Source organism: Arachis stenosperma, chromosome 1 (assembly GCF_014773155.1).
Source record: "Arachis stenosperma cultivar V10309 chromosome 1, arast.V10309.gnm1.PFL2, whole genome shotgun sequence".
NCBI classification, from domain to species: domain Eukaryota; kingdom Viridiplantae; phylum Streptophyta; class Magnoliopsida; order Fabales; family Fabaceae; genus Arachis; species Arachis stenosperma.
In genome coordinates, this window is record NC_080377.1 from 129430173 (window position 1) to 129450925 (window position 20753).

At 29.1% G+C, this 20753-nt stretch overlaps 1 protein-coding gene and 1 pseudogene across 1 annotated transcript; both read right to left on the reverse strand.

The window, feature by feature from the left end:
• Positions 1-365: 365 nt before the first annotated feature.
• On the reverse strand, positions 366-1686 carry LOC130934739 (uncharacterized; annotated as a pseudogene).
• A 381-nt stretch (positions 1687-2067) lies between these two features.
• LOC130934747 (glutathione S-transferase T3-like) lies at positions 2068-11894 on the reverse strand. Its single transcript, XM_057864287.1, has 2 exons — positions 11870-11894; positions 2068-3032 (listed from the first exon to the last, which is right to left on the reverse strand). Exons 1-2 carry the CDS (start codon positions 11892-11894, stop codon positions 2068-2070), a joined length of 990 nt encoding a protein of 329 aa, XP_057720270.1.
• Between the last annotated feature and the right edge of the window lie 8859 nt (positions 11895-20753).

The window sequence follows — 20753 nt, forward strand, 5'->3', positions numbered from 1 at the left end:
GACCATCTCCAATAGGAACTTATTCCAGTTTCTGTTTATGGTCCATCTGTCATAAAAAGTAACTCCACATCAGCTTTTGTGTCATAAACAGTAAATAAGAACTCAAAGCATCTCTCTTTTCTTCATTAGGAGGAACTAACTTGAGTCCCTATTGTGGTCCCACTTAATTAATTAATTAAAATACTTGTAATTAATATAATTAATTTTTTTAATAATGTAATTTAAATATTTAAATTTAAAAATAATTCACTATTAAAAGATATTAATATTAAATAAATTCATATATAACAATAATACACAATAGATAATTCGAGGTTACACTAATTTGTAAAATTACTTAATACAAAGAAAAACATAATTAAACTCTATAGTTGACGACAAGCATTGTGAAATTGCCATATGTGTTCAATCAAGTCCTCCTTCAATTGTCTATGCTGCTGCCTATTTCGAAGTTGGGCATTTCTTTGGAGAAATTGATGGTATGGTGCAAAATCTTCCTCTCCCAGCTGAGGTTGTGATAAGCCATTTTCAACATCATCATACTCTAAGCCTTGAGCAAAATTTCCTGCATAACTGTCTCTTTCATCCTCAACAATCATATTATGCAATATAATACAAGCTCTCATTATGTTGGCAAGCTTTTTCTTTTCCCAAAAACGAGCTGGACCACGTATAATTGCAAAGCGTGCTTGCAACACTCCGAATGCTCGTTCCACATCTTTTCTTTGCCCTTCTTGGTATTGTGCAAATAACTTGCGTTTCTCACCTTGTGGCTTTGAGATTGATTTGACAAATGTGGTCCATTCAGGATAAATACCATCAGCTAAATAGTATCCCATTGTATAATTATTACCATTAATATTATAATTTACCTCCGGAGCACGGTCATTTAGAATATCATCAAATACTGGAGAACGATCTAACACGTTGATATCATTATTTGAACCAGAAACTCCAAAGAACGCATGCCATATCCAAAGGTCTGAAGATGCTACAACCTCAAGTACTATGGTTGCAACCCCACGATAACCACTCATGTACATACCTTTCCACGCCTTTGGACAATTTTTTCGTTCCCAATGCATGCAGTCAATGCTATCCAACATGCCAGGAAAGCCACGACCCTCCGCCATTTGTAGCAGGCGTTGTACGTCATTTGGATTGGGTTTTCGCAAGTATTCATCCTGGAACACGGAAATGACACCTTCAACAAATTTTTCCAAGCATTCAATTGTAGTGCTCTCTCCTATGCGCACATAATCATCAACAGCATCAGCTGCTACGCCATATGCTAACATCCGTATCGCAGCGATACATTTCTGAAGTAGCGACAAGCCTCTTCTTCCAGTTGCATCAACCCTCTGTTGGAAATACGGATAGACATTTGAGAGAGCGTGTACTATCCGAAGGAACACATCTCTTCTCATTCGAAATCTCCGTCAGAAAATGTCAGCATTATACACCGGTTCATCTGCAAAGTAATCTTGGAAAAAGGCGATCATGTCCTGCTTCTCGATCTCTGTTGATCCATCTACGAGTAATTGGGATAGGGCTTCTATCGATATCTTCTTCTTCTGAATCTTCGAGTAAATACTCATCGATCCAGTTATCTATGAGTGTGTTATCTTGCCGTCTTCTTTTGCCATACAAAGCCTCATTGAACATATCATCAAAATTTCTAGCCATATGGAGAAATGTAATTTTTAGTTCTCTGTCGAGGTGAGAAACAAGAGTTGAAGTGGAGTTGTGGAGTCATTGATAGTTGATATTTATAAGTGTGTCTGCAATAAGTACCTTAACGGCTAGTTTTGTAACGGCTAGTTTTGCAACGGCTACTTTTGCAACGGCTAATTTTGCAACGGCTAGTTTTTCTTAACGGCTAGTTTTGCAACGGCTACTTAAAGGCTAGTTTTGCAACGGTCACTTTCATGAACAATAACGACACAATAATATTGACTAATTTAAAAACTTACATCAGAAATAAATAAAACAAACTACATCACATACTAGTAATACGCAATAAATAAATAAGAACATACTACATAACTCTACGAATACAAGGAACCATTAAGTAAACCACTTGGCCATTATTTTCTCACATGCAATCTCATGAAGAGCTCGTCGTTTCTCACTCATTGTAGACGTGTCAGCATTAAGTATTTGCATATCCATTTCCCTTTCTTTTGCTTTTATCTCCATTTCTTTAATATACCTCTGAGTTTGTAATTCTTGTTCTTTCATTGCCGCTTGAATTTGTATCTCCTTCTCTTTGATTGCCATCATCTTTGCTCTATGTTCCTTCTCCTCTTCTCTTTCTTTTTCCCTTTCCATTAGTTCCTTTTCTCTAACATTCTTAATATCTTCCATGAGAGATAATTTTTTGACAACCGATGATTTTCTTTCGCTAAAATTTTCAGACATCTGTGCTTTTCCCTTACCTCTTCGCTTGCTCTTCTTTGATCCTTGTGGGCGAACGGGAGAGTCCACACCGGGTTCGTCAGCCAACGGTGTTTCTGGATTTGATGAGGATGAGTATGCTCCAGTTGCACTAACCTTGGTTCTCTTTGAGCCGCCACTCTGTGTAGGTAGTTGCCTTCTCCATTTTTGCTCCAACCGAAGCATGTTCCAATGCCTCTCAAAAGTGAACTTTTGACCATAATTTGTGGAATAAAGTTTATAAGCCAACTCCTTTATATCATCAGCGTTCGAACCACTCCTTATGTTTTGACTAGCTTGATTGTAGCAACCAGCAAATTGTGCAATAGCCTTGTTGATCTTATACCATCGTTTCTTACATGCAACTACCCCCCTTGTCATGTCGGAGCAAAATTCTACACAGTAGCTATGAATTCGACTCCAAAATGTTTCCCCCTTTTGATCGGTACCAACTATAGGGTCAGTTGAAACATTTAACCATGCACTGATCAGCATCTCATCCTCTTTCCAATGCCAGTGTTGAATGCTATCTTGCCTCCGATCTTCAATATCATCATTGAGGTCGATAGCATCTAATCCATGAGGGTTGGCAAAATCTGAATATTGCGAATTTGGACTAGATTATATAGGAGTCTGAGAGGATGGGTTAGAAGAGCCACCAACACCAGATGAGTTATGTCTTGATGCACTAAATTGAGTTGGAAACGGCAAGAAAGTTGGAGTAACATTTCCGATAGAGGGGTTAAATATGGATGAAAATGGTAAATGGGGTGTTTGTGAATTTTGATTTTGTGGTTGGAATATAGGAAATTGATTATTATAAGGAGTTTGAAAATTAAAATTAGAGAGATTTTGTGGATTTGGATTTTGAAATGTATTTGGTAGTATGAAGTTTTGATTTGGAACTTGAGAGTTTGAGGTTTGAGATTGTTGGGTATTTGGAATTTGAGGAAAGTTTTGTAAGTAATTGAAAAAAGAGTTGAGTTGGTTTGGATCCATTTTTTCGAACAAAAAATAATAGTAGCAGAACTTTGATTTTGTAAACTTAGAAGAAGATGAAGAAGAGTAGTAGAGAGTGTGAGAATACAAGTGTATCTAAGTGGTATATATAGAGTAACAAAATATTAATTTATTAATAATAACGGTAACATAGTAACGACTAATTTCTAACGGCTATTTTTACAACGGCTAGTTTTACAACGGCTAAATTAATATAATAATATAAATATAAATAATATTTTATATTAATTATGATATAAATAATTAATATAAATGATTAATTAAATAAATATTTAATTATTTAATTTATTTAATTATTTAATTTATTTAATTATTATAATTATTAATAAATTAATTATTTAATTAATTATTATTTAAATAATTATTTAATATAATTAATTATTATTTAATTATTTAATATAATTATTTAATTTATTAACATTTTTATAATTATTTATTTTTTAAATAACTTGCCATTTGGCAAGTTATCATTGGATATATGGAGTCTCCATTCAGAGGGACTCCCCTTCTTGGCCCCGTGAAGGAATTGCATTCCTTTTCACTCCAACGCTTCGAAGTCCTTATGTGGCAGAGAAGGGACTCCACTTTTATACCATTGGAGTTGCTCTTAGTTTCCGTCTATTCAATACCGTTTTTCTCTTCCTCCACCTACGACATTAGGTCCGGATGCTTATAAAAGGTATTTACAAATTTAAATAACTAATATTTAATATTATTATTAATGTTATTATTAATATTAATAAACCGATTACTAACCGTTTATATATTGTTAATTATATAATAATAATATATAGTTTTATTAATTAAAGAGACATAATCTTTTAAGAATGGTATATGTTTAAAACATGATATTTATTGACTAAAGAAGTACAACTCTTTGAGAACAGTGTATGTTTGAAACATTGCATCTATTGACAATAGAAGAGTCACAACAATTTATGTACGTGACAAATTATAATTACTGTGTACAATAGATATAAATAAAATCTTTGTCCACTATTTATATATACTAATCAAGTATGTATTTTTATCAAGTGTGTATTTTAATTATTAAGAGATTTTCTTTATTCAAGAGAGTTGAAAATTTTTTACTATTGCTAATTAAGAAATTCTTAGGTTTCATTGTATCATGAAAAAGTATTGTCATCAATGTTATAACAACTAAGTGTGGGGACAAATATCTCTCTAAAGAAAGCGATCTAATCGTACCTTAAAACCATCTTCATATACCGAACAATTTTAGAGAGATATTACTTGAAGATGGCACAAGATCAAAACACCACGTTCAAGGTCATGAATCAAGAGTTTGTCAAGTTGGCTCGCTTTGATGGAATGAACTTCAACAGTTAGAAGGACAAGATGATGTTTCTTCTTTCGGTTTTCAATCTTGCATATGTGATTGACCCAAAGACTACACCAATTGCTGATACCACTGACAATCCCACACCGGAAGAGAAAGAAAAGATTGTTCAATTGAATAAGAAATGAGATGAAGATACTTTTGCATGTCGATGTCATATTCTCAATACTTTATTCGACCGATTCTATGATTTCTACATGTCAATTCAATCACCATTGGATATTTGAAAGTTTTTAAAAGAAAAGTACAATAGTAAATGACAAGGAACAGATAAGTTTATTATGATGAAATATTTTGAATTTATTATGAATTATACTATGCCTGTTATGGATCAAATTCATGAATTACAAATTCTTGTAAGTAGACTTCGTGATCTATAAATAATAATCCCTGAATCATTACAAGTTGGAGTAATTATTTTAAAATTATTTTTATCTTGGAATGGTTATAAGAAGAAACTTTTACATCGTGGTGATGAGGACTTCACAATTAAAAAATTACTAAGGCATATATGTATAGAGGAAAAAACTCCAAAATGTGATGATATGTATCTTTCTCAAAGTTCTAAAGTAAATCATATTGGTGAAGAATACGAAAAAAAAAGTTTTCAAAAGATTCAAAGTAAGACAAAAAGAGAAGAAACCCTAATTTAAATTATCTGAAAATATGGGGGTGTTTAACTTTTTATCGAATTCCTAATCAAAAGAGAACCAAATTGGGGCCAAGAATCATAAAAGGCACTTTCATAGGATATGCTCAAAATTTTAAAGCATATAGAATATTAGATTTAGTGTCTAATATAATTGTTGAATCAAGAAAGGTAGAATTTATTGAAAATAAATTTATCAATAATTTAACTTCTAGCTCAGAATATTCTCAAAATGATACTAATGTTTCACAAGAAATAAATAATCAAAATAATAAACATCTAAGTGATAAAGAATTGATTGAATTAAGGAAGAGTTTGAGAATTAGAAAAAAAAGGACTTGGGTCTAAATTTTATTTCTTCTTAGACTATCATTTTTTTTAGAAGGAATTAGGAATTCTGTGACAAACAAAATTCCTATTATGATGAACATAGAGGATGATTTTCAAATGTTCAAAGAGGCTATGGCTTTAAGGATTTCTGCTTTTTTGGAAAGAAGCAACAAATAATGAAATTGACTCAATATTATCAAACAATACTTGAATTTTGGTTGATTTACCTCAAGATCAAAGCATTAGGATGTAAGTGGTATTTAAAAGAAAGTATAACACTGATGGTTCATTAAAACCTTTAAAGCAAGATTAGCGACCAAAAGATTCGGACAACAAGAAGGTCTAGACTATTTTAATACTTACGCACCTGTGATAAAAATGACTTCTGTTAGGACTCTTATAGCATTAGAATTCATTCACAAGTTTCATATACATCAAATGGATGTTAAGACGATTTTTCTAAATTGACATCTTAATGAAAATTTAATAAATATATATGGAGCAACCAGAAGGTCATGTGTTACTCGAAAATAATAAAAAAAATTATAAATTAATTAAGTCTTTGTATGGCGTAAAACAAGTGCCTAAATTAATGGCATGAGAAGTTTGATTCAGTGGTGTTATCAAATGGCTTCTCATATAACAGTGCAAATAAATGTATTTACTCAAAATTTACTAAAGATTATGGAGTAATCATTTATCTATATGTTGATGCTATGTTAATCATCAGAACAAATTTAGAAGGAATTCGTGTAACGAAAGAGTATCTAACTTCTAAATTCAAGATGAAGGGTTTGAATGAAGTTGATACAATATTAGACATAAATGTGCATAAGAATGAAGTTGCATTGGCTTTACTTTAAATTAATCTTATTATATCAAAAAAATATTAAAAAAATTTGATCATCTCATAATTAAATAATCCAATACACCCTATAATCCTAATCTTAAATTAGAAGAAAACATGAGAAGACCTATAGCACAATTAGAATATGCTAGTTTTATAAGAAGTTACTAGACTTGATATAACATTTGCTAAGTGCAAATTATCAAGGTTTAAAGAAAAAACCTAACAATCAACATTGAAAAGCTATAACAAGAGTTATTGGTTATCTCAAGAAAACTATAAACTTGGTATTATATTATAGTGATTATCCTACAGTTTTAGAAGGTTATTCTGATACAAGTTGAATTATAAATTTTAGTGATAATAAATCCACTTCAGGATGGATTTTCACTCTAGGTGGTGGAACTATAAGTTGAGCCTTAAATAAACAAACATGTATTACACATTTTATTATGGAGGCTAAGTTTGTAGCTTTATCAACCGCAGGTAAAGAAGTGGAAGGATTAAACAATTTGTTATATAATATAAAGTTGTGGCCACAGCAGACGACAACTATTTCAATCTTATGTGATAGTGAATCAACCATGTCTCGAATATATAATAAGATTTATAATGGAAAGTCTAGATATATAAGTTTGAGATATAAATTTGTGAGGCAACTAATAGATGATGGTGTAATTACTATCACTTATGTAAGATCTAAAAGAAATTTAACAGACTTTTTAACTAAAGGTTTGTCAAGAGATAAAATCAAAGAGTCTAATGCTAAAATAAGATTAAAATCTATTGTTGTTAAATGATGGGAACCCTATCTTATTCTAGTAGACTACTAGTTTCAATGTTTAATGGGTAATAACAAGTTATTTAACAATTAGAGCACTAAAGTATAAGATTTAGTACTATTTATAATAAATTATGAGGGTGAGTTAAAAATTTTAATAGAATGATAATATTTTATCAAAATATTCTACCTATATGAATATAGGAGTGGTGCCGCTCTAATCGAGAATTTTAGAGGTTTTATTCTTGTAAATATTCATGAAATCAGGATGAGCATAAAGTCATATAAGTGCTTAAAATTATAAACTCTTGAAGTTGAAGCGTATATGTAATGTGTGTGATTTTTGGTACTGGTATATGGAGTATAGGTCTAATCGATTAGACACCTATTACTTTGTTAGAATTTTAAAATTTACACTAAAAAAATGTTTAATTTTAGTGACACATTCTTTATGTATATACTTATATGATATTTAAAATTTTGTAAATAGTAAAAGTATTTACAAATTTGATTAATTAATGTTATTAATAATATTATTAATGTTATTATTAATATTAATAAACGGTTACCAACCATTCAGATATTATCAATTATAATAATGATACATAGGACCATTTGGCTAAAGGGATACAACTTTTTAAAAATTGTGCATGTTTAAAACATTGTACATATTGACAATAAAAAAGTCACAACAATTTATGTATGTGTACATGACAAATTATAATTGCTATGTGCAATAAATATAAATAAAATTATTGTCCACTATTTATACATACTAATTAAGTGTGTATTTAAACCGTCAAGAATATTCAAAGAAGAATGAATATGATGAAGAACCAAGCAATGAAGGTTCTCGAGAGAAATAGTAAATCAAGAATATAGAGAAAAAGGAGAGTGACATAGACTGAGTATATTGTTTATATATTCTATTGAGTGTGTTACATAGAGAGAACAATGTACTGCTATTTTATAGCTAAAGTTTGGTAACAAAAAACTATTAGATAGTAACTGAATTTGAAAAAATCAATTCTTGTTTCTTAGATGCTGAGTTGTTATTATTCTTTACATTCTCCCTCAATCTGAGAGAGGACTTTGAAGCTACTTTCAGTTTGTCACGAAACTTAAAAAACAAAGTGATTAAGAGAGCTTTAGTGAATATATCAGCTACTTGGTCTATGGCTGAAAGATTGGAGACAAATAGCTTCCCAGCAGTCACTTGGTCTTTTACAAAATGAAGGTCTAGCTCAAAGTGTTTGGATGTGCTATGCAAAATAGGATTGGCTGCAAGCAAGCAAGCATTTTGATTATCACAATAAATGGTAGGAGGAACTGATATTGGTATGAATAACTCTTTTAACAGGTTTTTGAAGCCAAGAAAGTTCAGATAGTGCTGCAGCTAATGCTCAAAATTTTGTCTCTGTGCTGGATCAACTGACTACTTGCTATTTGTTGCTTTTTCATGCTATTAGATTATTGTCTAAATAAATACGATAGCCAGTGATTGATTTTCGATCATCACAATATGCTTCCCAATCTGTATCAGCAAAAGAAAGAAGTCTAAAGTTAGTACAACTGTTAAACACTAAGTCTTGATAAACTGTACCTTTTATGTATCTAAGGATTCGTTTGATAGCTCTTCAATGATTGATAGTTGGGTTATGCATATACTGGCAGACTTTACTCACTGAATATGTGAGATCTGGTCTTGTAAGAGTCAAGTATTGTAATGCTCCAGCTATGTACCTATACAACTTAGGATAATCAAATGGGTCAGAATCATGTAAACTTAGTTTTGAAGAGGATACCATTGAGGTTGATACTGAATTAGCCATTAACATGTTAGTACGAGTTAAAAGATCAATAATATGCTTTCTTTGTGTTAAAAGAAGTTGCTGGTTATTAATAAATATAGCTTCTAAGGAAAGAAAATAACTAAATTGACCAAGATCCTTGGGAGAAAAAATAGAATTTAATTTGTCAATGAAAAACTATAACTCTTAAAGATTATTCCTTGTTAATAAAATATCATCAACATAAGCACATAGTAGAGTAATAGAGTTTGATGTATGTCTGACAAATAATGAGAAATTTATTTTAGTATTGTGAAAACCAAACTGTTGCAAGGTGGCGGATAAGGTTAGAAACTAAGATCTTGGTGCTTGTTTAAGACCATATATGGCTTTCTTAAGACTACAAACTAGTTGAATGTTAGATGCTGAGAAACTTTGAGGTTGTTCCATCAGGACTGTTTCATGCAATTCTCCATTGAAAAATGCATTGTCAAAGTCAAACTGACGCATTTGCCAACCCTTGGACAATGCTAAAGAAATCACAACTCTAATAGTTTGTGGCTTAATCGTAGGAGAAAAAGTTTGATCAAAATCTACTCCTTCTTTTTGAAGAAAGCTTTTTGCCACTAACCTGGGTTTATATCTAACTGGGTGACCTTGTGAATTTTTCTTGACAGCAAATACCCATTTACTACCAATGATAGTAGAATTTGAGAATAGAAATACTAATTCCCAAGTTTTGCATCTGGTTAAATCTGTATAGTAAGATTCCATTGCTATTCTACAATGTTGATGTTGAAGAGATTGTTGTATAGTTTTAGGTGGATGATGAAGAAAGAGGAATCCTCTTCAGAGTTTAACAAGTGAGTGAGATTAGCAGATGGATTAGAGTGTGTGGATTTTGCTCTTGTAGTAATTGGATGAGAATTAAATTTTGGGTGGTGGAGGAGGAGATGGTGGGGGAAAAGAAAGTTGAATTTCAGTGTTAGAGATAGGGATCTATCCAGAAGGTAAAGTGTGAGATTGTTGTGAGACCGATGGTGTATTTGTAGTTGGTGTAATGGGAGGAATGAGAGGAGTATGTGCTAGTATAGAATATGTAAGAGGTGAAGATGAGATAGGTGAGTCTGATTGAGAGCTTGGAACAGCAACAAATTGGTGATTAGAGTAAGTGTCTCTAAAAGAATCAGAAGTAGAATTAGCAAAACTTTTAGTAAAATGAGTTGAGTATAGAAACTTGCCTTCATAAAAAACAATATTACGAGATAAATAGAGCTTACCATCAGGGGAAAGACATTTGTAGCCTTTATGTTGAGAATCATATCCCAAAAATAAACATAGATGTGATCTATAATCAAACTTGTGTTTGTTGTAAGGTCGTAAAGGAGGATAGCAAATACATCCAAATACCTTTAAAAAATTATAATCTGGTTGTTGATGATACATCTTCTCAAAAGAAGATTGATTTTGTAAAATAGGGGTGAGCAATTTGTTAATCAAGTAAGCTGCAGCAAGAAATGCATCATCCCAGAATTGTAATGGCAAGACAGCAATGGCTAAGAGAGCAAGACCTACCTCAACTAGGTGTGTATGCTTTCTTTCCACAGTACCTTGTTGTTGATGAGTATAAGGACAAGACATTCTATGAATGATATCGTGTTGAGTAAAAAAAGCCTTAAAATCATTCGATAAAAATTCAAAACCATCATCAGTTTGTAGTGCTTTGAGTTTGAAACCAGTTTGATTTTCAAAGAGGGTTTTAAATTGTTTAAATGCCGTAAAATCTTTTGATTTATTAACAAGAAGAAAGATGGATGTGTATCTTGTATGTGCATCTACAAAACTGATATATACCTATATTCATACTGAGAAATAGTAGGCGAAGGTCCTAAAATATCAACATATACTAATTCTAGAGGCTGTGAATATATAAAATTAGAAGTAGAAAATATTAATTGATGTAGTTTAGCCATAGTACAAAATTCACATACAGATAAAGGAGTAGACAATCTTGAATGAGTAATCTGATTTGTATTAAGAACTTGTAAAACAGTTTTCATTGAAGGATGGCCTAATCGTTTATGCCATGTATCAATAGAAGTCACTGGATTATATGATACATTCATAGCTGTCTTTGTATATATACAAGAATTAGATGTAGAAAGATGTGTAGGTACATATAGACTAGAAAAAATATAAATTTCATTCTTTGCTACTCCTTACAGAAGCTGTCTCCTGGTAGCCTGATCACGAATCACACAATGATAAGGGCAAAAATAAAAAAATACACAATTATCTACTGCAAACTTTGAGACACTAAGTAAATTTTGAGTTATTTGAGGAACAATAAACAAATTATTCAATTTAAAAGAAAAATCAGTTTGAGTATCACAAAGATATGAGGAATCTGAGTTAGTAATTTAGATACCTTGACCATTACCTATATAGAGTTTGACTCTCAGCAGCTTGAAGGAGAGTATTGTTGTCTGCAGATACATGATTACTAGCACCACTATTAGGATACCAAGAGGATTCATGGATAGAAGGTGGTGCTGAGAAAAAGGTTCTTGGCTGATGAAAAGAGGGAGGTGGTGCAGGCGGTTGAGTTGATTGTGTGAAATTGGATGCATTTGGTGATGAAAATTGCTGGACAAACCTGTAATAGCAGTTTCATGCAGCATGTCTAGGTCTATTGCAGATTTGGCAGAACAATCTTGATGAGGAATTATTGGACCTTCCTCCTCTTATGAACCTGCCTCCTCTTTCTCTTCCTCTAAAATTGTTGTTTCTTTGAAAATTTTGATTATTTGCATTTGAAGATTGTGATAGATTAGCTAAAGGAATCGATTGAGAAGTTTTCTTGAACCGATTTAGCATGTTTTCATATACTACTAAATAAGATTCTATTTCAACCACCGTGAATTTGCCCATTTTTGCCATGACAGTACCAATAAATCCTTGATACTCTTCAGTGACTCCATCAAGAATTGTTTAAACATGTTCATCTTGAGAGACTGGAGAATCTAAAGCAATTAGAGAATTTACAATTTGACGAATGTTGGAGAGATAATCTGCAACTATAGTTGTAAACCTTACTGATCTCAATTGAGATCGAAGAGTTTGAATTCTTGCTCTTGACGATGCAGTAAAATATTTAATGATGGTATCCCACATTTGATAGAAGTACTTACAGTGCACAACTTTGTTCTTGAAACTTGTTGATATTGAAATTAGTAGCCATGTAATCAGTGACTTATCTTAGAGCTTTCACTCCTTATAAGTTTTAGATTCAGTTTGTGATGGCTTGTAGCATCTCCAAAATCTACCATTTAAGTATGTATGTTTTCCTTCTTAAAATGATCTTCAAGACTCTGATTTTCAACTGTAACAATCGCAGCTTGTTTTCATGTAACAAAATTATTGTCATCAAGTTTATCAACAATTACTGATAGAAGGTATTTTGTTGTAGAAGCATTAGACAGAATTATAGCCATGATTGTAACTTAAGAGCTCTAGATACTATGTCAAGAATATTCAAAAAGAATGAATATGATGAAGAACCAAGCAATGAAGGTTTTCGAGAGAAATAATAAATCAGGAACAGAGAGAAAAAGGAGAGTGACATAAACTGAGTATATTGTTTATACATTCTATTGAGTGTGTTACATGGAGAGAACAATATACTGCTATTTTATAGCTAAAGTTTGGTAATAGAAAACTATTAGATAATAACTGAATTTAAATGAGTCAATTTTTGTTTCTTAAATACTGAGTTGTTATTATTTTTTACATAAATTATTAAGATATTTTCTTTAATTTGTTCAAAAAGAGTTGATAATTTCTTATTATTTTTAATTAAAAAGTTCTTAGGTTTCATTGTATCTTGAAAGAGTATTATCATCAACCCCATCACAATTAAATATGAGACAAATATATCTTAAAAAAAAAACGATCTAATTCTATCTTAAAATTAAACTATTTTCATATGCCCAATATATTATTGTCTCCAAATGTATTTAATTTTTTTTTTGTTATTTTTAATCTGATATTAAATATAATCATACTAGATGTTTACTAAAATTAACTATTAATATAAAATATATATTAAAATATAAAATATATATTAAAAATAAATTAAACATATATATATATATATATTATAACTAATTTTAGTAAATAATTTTAATGTATATATAATATTTTTTTATCGATTAAAAATAGATTAGTCCCCTTTAATCCAGTTAAAAGAACAAAAAAAATAATCAATGAAGAGAATTTCACCATCTTCTCCCAGATCTTCTTATTTGACTTTAGTTTACCTAATTTATTACCTTAGTAGAGTTTGTTGAAAAAAATATATATAAGAAATCAATTTTTACTTAGTTAATATTATCTACTTTTAAGATTTATTAGATTGATAATTTAAAATTTAAAATAAAAAATAATTAAAAAAACTATTAGTATTAACTAAAAAAATTAAGTTTTGTGATTTGTATCTATCAATTAATTATTGTTAATGTTTTTAACGATATGAGATTACATTTAATAGTGTAAAATTATTTACTTTTCTTTTAATGGTTAAGTGGTGGCCAAATTTTAATAAAAATATTTGCTCCTACACTTTCTCTTAAAAAAAATACAAACAACTCGTAAAAACAGAGTTATCGGACCAATTCAACCGCATCAAGTCTTCACTCCGGAACCAAAGATCAGCCGGAGGGAGGAGCTGTTGTGGTCAAGTCGCGGCAGCCATGAAAATAAGAGTTTTGGCGCGACGTCTTCATTATGAGAGAGATAATCATAATGGGGTTTGGGTCGGATGAGTTGGGGTCTTGGGATAAGGTTCAGGTAGGGTTAGGCTTATTAGTCCAAGACAAAAAAAACTTACAACTTCAAACTCAACCGACGACAAATATATACAAGTTTTATGTATATTACGTTCATAACTTGTAAAATATTTCCAATATATAATTTAAAGAAAACTTGTATTATATTATTGCTTGTGACCATATATTATATGACACTAGTATCCAAGAAAATTTGACAAGTAACCTAGCCTAGTTCACATGGGCCGCCTCTTCTGTTAAATTAAAGTGCTAATGAATTAATCATTAGTGCTTTTCACATGCTAATATATTGTTCGAGCCTTCTCTCTCGGAGAGGGCACATGTACCCTTCCCTGAAATGTTTACAGAATTTATTTCACATATTTTTTAAAAAAATATTCAGAGTTAATATTATTTTTATATTATTAGTATTAAAATTTAAAACTTAAAATTCAATATTTAATATTTAAAATATTAATAAAAATAATTAATTTTATTGGTTAGGTAATGTTTTTCTTTTGCAAATGCACGTGCAACAGTAATAACATACACCACCTCATATCTAACCCTACAAAGTTTGCTTCATGCCCTATCCGTAGTTTAATTACTAGTCTTGCTTTATGGCATAAATTGAGGGGTCTTCTGCCGAATTAGGCATTATTGCATTAACTAACATACTTTGCTTGGGCCTTAAACTTGTAATTAATTAAAAGTCGTAAGTGAGCTGCACGTTAAACTAGCTAGGTTATGCAGGATCATATAGAGCTCTGCAACTTGGCATTGCATTTATGCGATCGACAATGACACAAAAGAATGCTCTCTCTTTCTATGAGAGTCACAAATGTCATTTCCTCAATTAATTATACAATATCAAATGCTCATATATAATGGCTTGGTTTGTCCCAATTTTAAAAAATTATATCATTATTAAAAGAAAATTTATTTATTTTCTACTCTTTTTTAATGCTAAAAGATAAATTTATTGCAGTTTATCATTTTCTTACACACTCTTAACAATAAGAAGGGTTGAAAGTGAATTTCCTCGGACTAATTTCAAGTTTGAAAAATTACACTTAGCTCATGATTTGTTTATTAATAATTAAGCCTATTTGTAAAGTTTAAATTCGACTCATTAAAAAAATTCATGAATTGGTTCGAACATTACAAACAGATTAAAATAACGTAAACATAATCTGTAATTTTATATAGTAATTATATATGTGTTTGTAATTCTTATACATTGATATTAAAAAATAATAAAATTAAAATGTATTTTCAATATTCTGTTGAGAAAATTTGCAATGGAGAACATCCATTCTGAACCAATGCTGGTTATTTTAGTACATTAGGGAGTACTAGGGAAATTCCGACTCCACCTCAAGCGGTTCAAACAAAAACTCACCTACCAGCCCTTGTTTGAATGGGGGTAATGAAGGTATTCATTTTATCATCAAAGAAGATATACTTTATTCCATTTAAAGAGAAAAGAAAAACGTAAAGCATATAAAGAGAAAGAAATGAAGAACGAGAAGCATCTCAATTCTCAATGGAAAACCAAGCTTTTGCGGTCACCATGTATCCGCGTCTGATTGCGGAGAAGATTCATGCATGGTATGTTTGGTGGTTAGAGTTTAGAAAGGAAATTATGGTCAAAAAATTCTTTCATGAAGACACCACAAAGCCACAAGCCCATATGTTGGTAAAGCAGATACCACTTTAGACACCTTTAACAAAAGTCAAACTATCTTCAAACATTGTCAATGACTCAATGTCCTTGGACCCATAAAATCCACTTGGGCCATTACAAACATTATTATTATGACTATATCAAAATTAAATTATTATTCTATTTTATTTTTTTAAATCTTTTTTAGTCTTTGATTTTGTTTTCAATCATAACAATTAAATTATTTTTTTTATCGTGCACTCCTCCACAAAATGATCATTCTTATTCCGTAAAATTCACCACAAAAATATGAAATTCAAATAAAATAATATCTATAATTTATATTTAAAATTACTATCTATATTTGAGTGTAGTATTTATTAAATTTTAAAATTTAAATAAAATAATATATAATTTTATTTTTATTTAATTTTAAATAAAAAATAATAATAACTTATTCAATTCAGTATTTATAATAATAAATAAAATTATTATTATATAATTTATTTAATGTGAAATAATATAATTTATGATTATAATTAATTGATGTGTTTTCTATAAGATTAAGTTAGTAATTTTCTAACCTACCGTTATATATTATATATAGAAGGATTATCATGAAGATCTTTGTGGGTTAGGGCACTACAAGGTGGAAATGGTTAGAGAAAGTAACCTCTTTGGATGGTTTTAACCATTATGGAAAAATGCACATATACACTTTCTCCATTGATGGATCATAATGATGGATGTATGTCTTTGTGGATTGTCCACCAAGGTTGCATTACGTAATTTTTGCCTTTTCTTAAGGATTTTCCTTAGACGAGACAAAAAAGATCGATTGAATTATAATGTAATTAAAAGTAGTGATTAAGAGTGAATTCTTTTTCCGTTGACTGGATCCGAGAAAGAATTAATATCTAATACAGTAATATCTGCATTAAAAACGAAACATTTTATCTTTAGTCAATTAAAAGGTGGATCCTAATATATATCTCAACAAGCATTATTATTATGTTTTTAAAACTCTTATTGGGTTAGGAGCGACGGATAAGGAAGAGCGCAAATGCACAATACGGTGGCAAAAGTATTGGAATCTAATATCTATATATATGCGACCTTCACTGTCGCCGAGATGCTCCGAGCCTGGCGCCAGAGAGTTCATCCAATGTCCTACCCAGCTAGCTTTGTTTTGTTCTCTTGAGAAAAAGGATAGAATTGGATATTAAAAAATTAGATGAGAATGTTTTTAAAAATAAACGTTAAAATTTTAACATCTGTTATAAAAAATTTCATTCTCAGTTTTTGAAGGTATTAAAAAAATTAAAATTTTATGGTCTAAAACTGAAATTTTAATTTTAATTTCTGGCTATCAAATACAATAAGTCTGTCGAATCTTTCAATTTCAATTTCAGCATCTCATACCAAACATAACTTATAAGTTATATATAATAAATACTTTTTTTTCTAAATAAAATTTTACTTTTTTTTCTTAAGAGATGTTAAAATGACACTTTTCTTTTCTCTATTTGTAAAATATATCTTTTTCTCTCTTATAACTTTTAAAAAACTTTCTCTTTAATCTATTTTAAATTTTTTGTGTTAACTAATGTTAACTTTATCTATTTTTCAAAAAAAAAGTAATTATTTTTTGACAGAAATACCCTTTAGCAAAAATTTATATTTTTGTCATTAAATTTTGCTTACTAAAATATCCTTTAATAAATTATTTTTTATTAATTAAATAGTATTTTTATTAAAATATTTTTTAAAAAAATTGATAATTAAATTATTTTTTTGTTAAGATTACCCTTCAATAATTTTTTAATTATTAAATTGTAATTTTATCAAAATTTTTGTTAATAATTATAATTATATTTTACTATTAACTTTTCAATATTAATATATATTATTTTAAGGGCAATCTACCTAATTAAATAAATTCTGTGAATTGTTTACCTGAATACACAAAAGAAAAACCTCTTACGTATATGTGTAATTTTAATTTTATGTAAAGCGTGGGAGCTAACCACGGTTTCTAGTTTGTATGTAAACCGTTGGAGGCTACAAGATTTTATGGTTGGAAAAAGGTTGGGTATAATCCGTGGCTACCTACCACGGATTATGAAGGAAAAAGCTAAGGCATAAACCGTGGTTGCTTCCCACGGTTTATGAAGAGGAGAACTTGAACGAAAACTCCCATAGGTTCCCACGGTTTACATGCAAAATATAAATTATATGATCAAATTTTTTAAAAACCAAAATTTTTTTTTTTATTCTTAAATTATATGATCAAATTTTTTTATTTAAATTAAAAAAATAAAATAAAGTCCAACTATATCTAGTAGAAAATAGATCTGTAAATTTATTATATTTTTATTTTTAAACTAAAAAAATAAATTTTTTTCTAATATTAAAAAATAAAAAATTCTAACAATATACAAAAAATAAAAAATTTAAAAATTTAAAATTTTTAAATTAATTTATTCTTAATTTGTGAACAAGTGCAGCTAAAAAAATCAATTATCCAAGTGTTCAAAATTAAGAATAAATTGATTTAAAAAATTTTAAATTTTAAAATTTAAAATTTTTTTATTTTTTGGATATTGTTAGAATTTTTTATTTTTTTAATATTAGAGAAAAAAATTATTTTTTAGTTTAAAAATTAAAAAATAATAAATTTGTAGATATGTTATTTACTAGATATTGATGGACTTTATTTTATTTTTTTAATTTAAATAAAAAAATTAATCATATAATTTAAAAATTCAAAAATAAGAAATTTAGTTTTTAAAAATTTTTAATAATATTTTTTTTTTATTCACCGGATAATGCTACACCTAGACAATTGATTTTTTTAGCTGCACTTGTTCACAAATTAATAATAAATTAATTTAAAAATTTTAATTTTTTCAATTTATTTATTTTTTGTATATTGTTTGAATTTTTTATTTTTTTAATATTTGAAAAAATTATTTTTTTAGTTTAAAAATTAAAAAAATAATAAATTTACAGATCCGTTATTTACTAGATATTGGTGGACTTTATTTTATTTTTTAATTTAAATAAAAAAATTTGATCATATAATTTAAGAATAAAAAATAAAAAATTTTGGTTTTTAAAAAATTTGATCATATAATTTATACTTTGCATGTAAATCATGGAAACTTATCGGGGTTTTCGTTCAAGTCTTCCTCTTCAAAAACCGTGGGAAGCAACCACAGTTTATACCTTAGCTTTTTCCTTCATAATCCGTGGTAAGTAGCCACGGATTATGCCCAACATTTTCCAACCATAAAACCTTGTAGCCTCTAACGGTTTACATACAAACTAGAAACCGTGGTTAGCTCCCAGGGTTTACATAAAATTGAAATTGCACATGTACGTAAGATGTTTTTCTTTTGTATATTCAGGTAAACAATTCACATAATTTATTTAATTAGGTAGATTACCCTTATTTTAACATTAAATAAAAAAAATCTCGATAAGATTATTTTTCGATATCAATATATAATTATATATCAATTGTTATATATATTAACAGTGGTAAGATTTTTTTATTTAATGTTTAAATAATATATATTGATATCAAAAAATTAATAGTAAAATATAAAAATAATTGTTAACAAAAATTTTGGTAAAATCACAATTTAATAATTAAAAAATTATTGAAAGGTATCTTAAAAAAAATAATTTGATTATTAAATTTTTTAAAAATATTTTTGTAAAAATATAATTTAATCAATAAAAAAATAATTTATTAAACAATACTTTGGTAAGTAAAATTTAATGATAAAAAATTTTTTTGCTAAAAGGTATTTTTTATAAAAAATAATTTTTTTTAAAATATGGATAAAATTAATATTAGTTAACATAAAAAATTTAAAATAAATTAAAAAAGAGATTTTTTAAAAATTATAAAAAAATGTATATTTTATAAATAAAAAAAAATATCATTTTAACATCGGCAAAGAAAAATAAAATTTTCTCCATAAAACAATGATGTTTGGGGAAATTTGAGTTTAAATTTGAAATGTGTTAAAGTTATAGTTTATCTTAATGTTTTTAGAGGAAAGAAGTGTGCCAACATGTTTTGAAAATAGAGGGAACGGGGAGTAGTGCATAATATGTCCAATCTCTAAAATAAACTAGAGTTTAAAAATGAAAAAGTTTGAAAATTAAATCAATTTTAAATTAAAGACTTTTATAATGTCTTAAAATCTCTTTTAATTTGAGATTAATTTGATATAAATTGTCATGTTAACATTCTATTATTAAAATTGTCAAGTATTTATTATAATTTGTATGATATCATTTAATGTTTTATATCAATAAATTTTATTGTTGTTAATAATAGAAGTACAATAATAACAACAAAGTCTTGTCCCGTTAGGTGGGATCCGTTACATGAATCAAACGATGTTATTGTGTTTTGTCATCTATCATGTCTAAAGAGAGACCGTTTACATGTAAATTTCGTTTGACCACCTCATGGATGGTCTTCTTAGGTCTTCTTCTGCCTTTCGCCTCTTGTCCATCTTCCATCTCATCTACCCTCTTGACTGAGTGTTCTAGCGGTCTTCTTCTCACATGTCCAAATCACCTGAGACACGATTCAACTAGGGGTGTCAGGCGGGGAAGCCCGCCCCGCCCCGCCCCGCCCCGCCGGAAGCCCGCTCTCTGGCGGGCTGGCCTGCCCCGCCCCGCCTATTCTGGCGGTCCCAAAATCCTAGCCCGCCCCGCCTAATGGCGGGCTGGCGGGCTAAGCCCGCCTAATTAGTTTTTTTTTTAAAATAAGAAAAAATATCTTCTATTTAAATTAATATAAATCGGGCTAAGCCCGCCTAATTAATTATTTTTTTTAGAAGAACATATCTAATATCTTCTATTTAAATCAATATAAATACAAATATTAAATATAAATAGTCTTCAAAGGATATAAATAATCTTCAAAGTAAATAAACATAATCCAATTATCCAAAATACTCAAGTCATAGTTATAAATAGTCCCATAGACAAAATAAATATATAATCCAAAGTCCAAAAACATA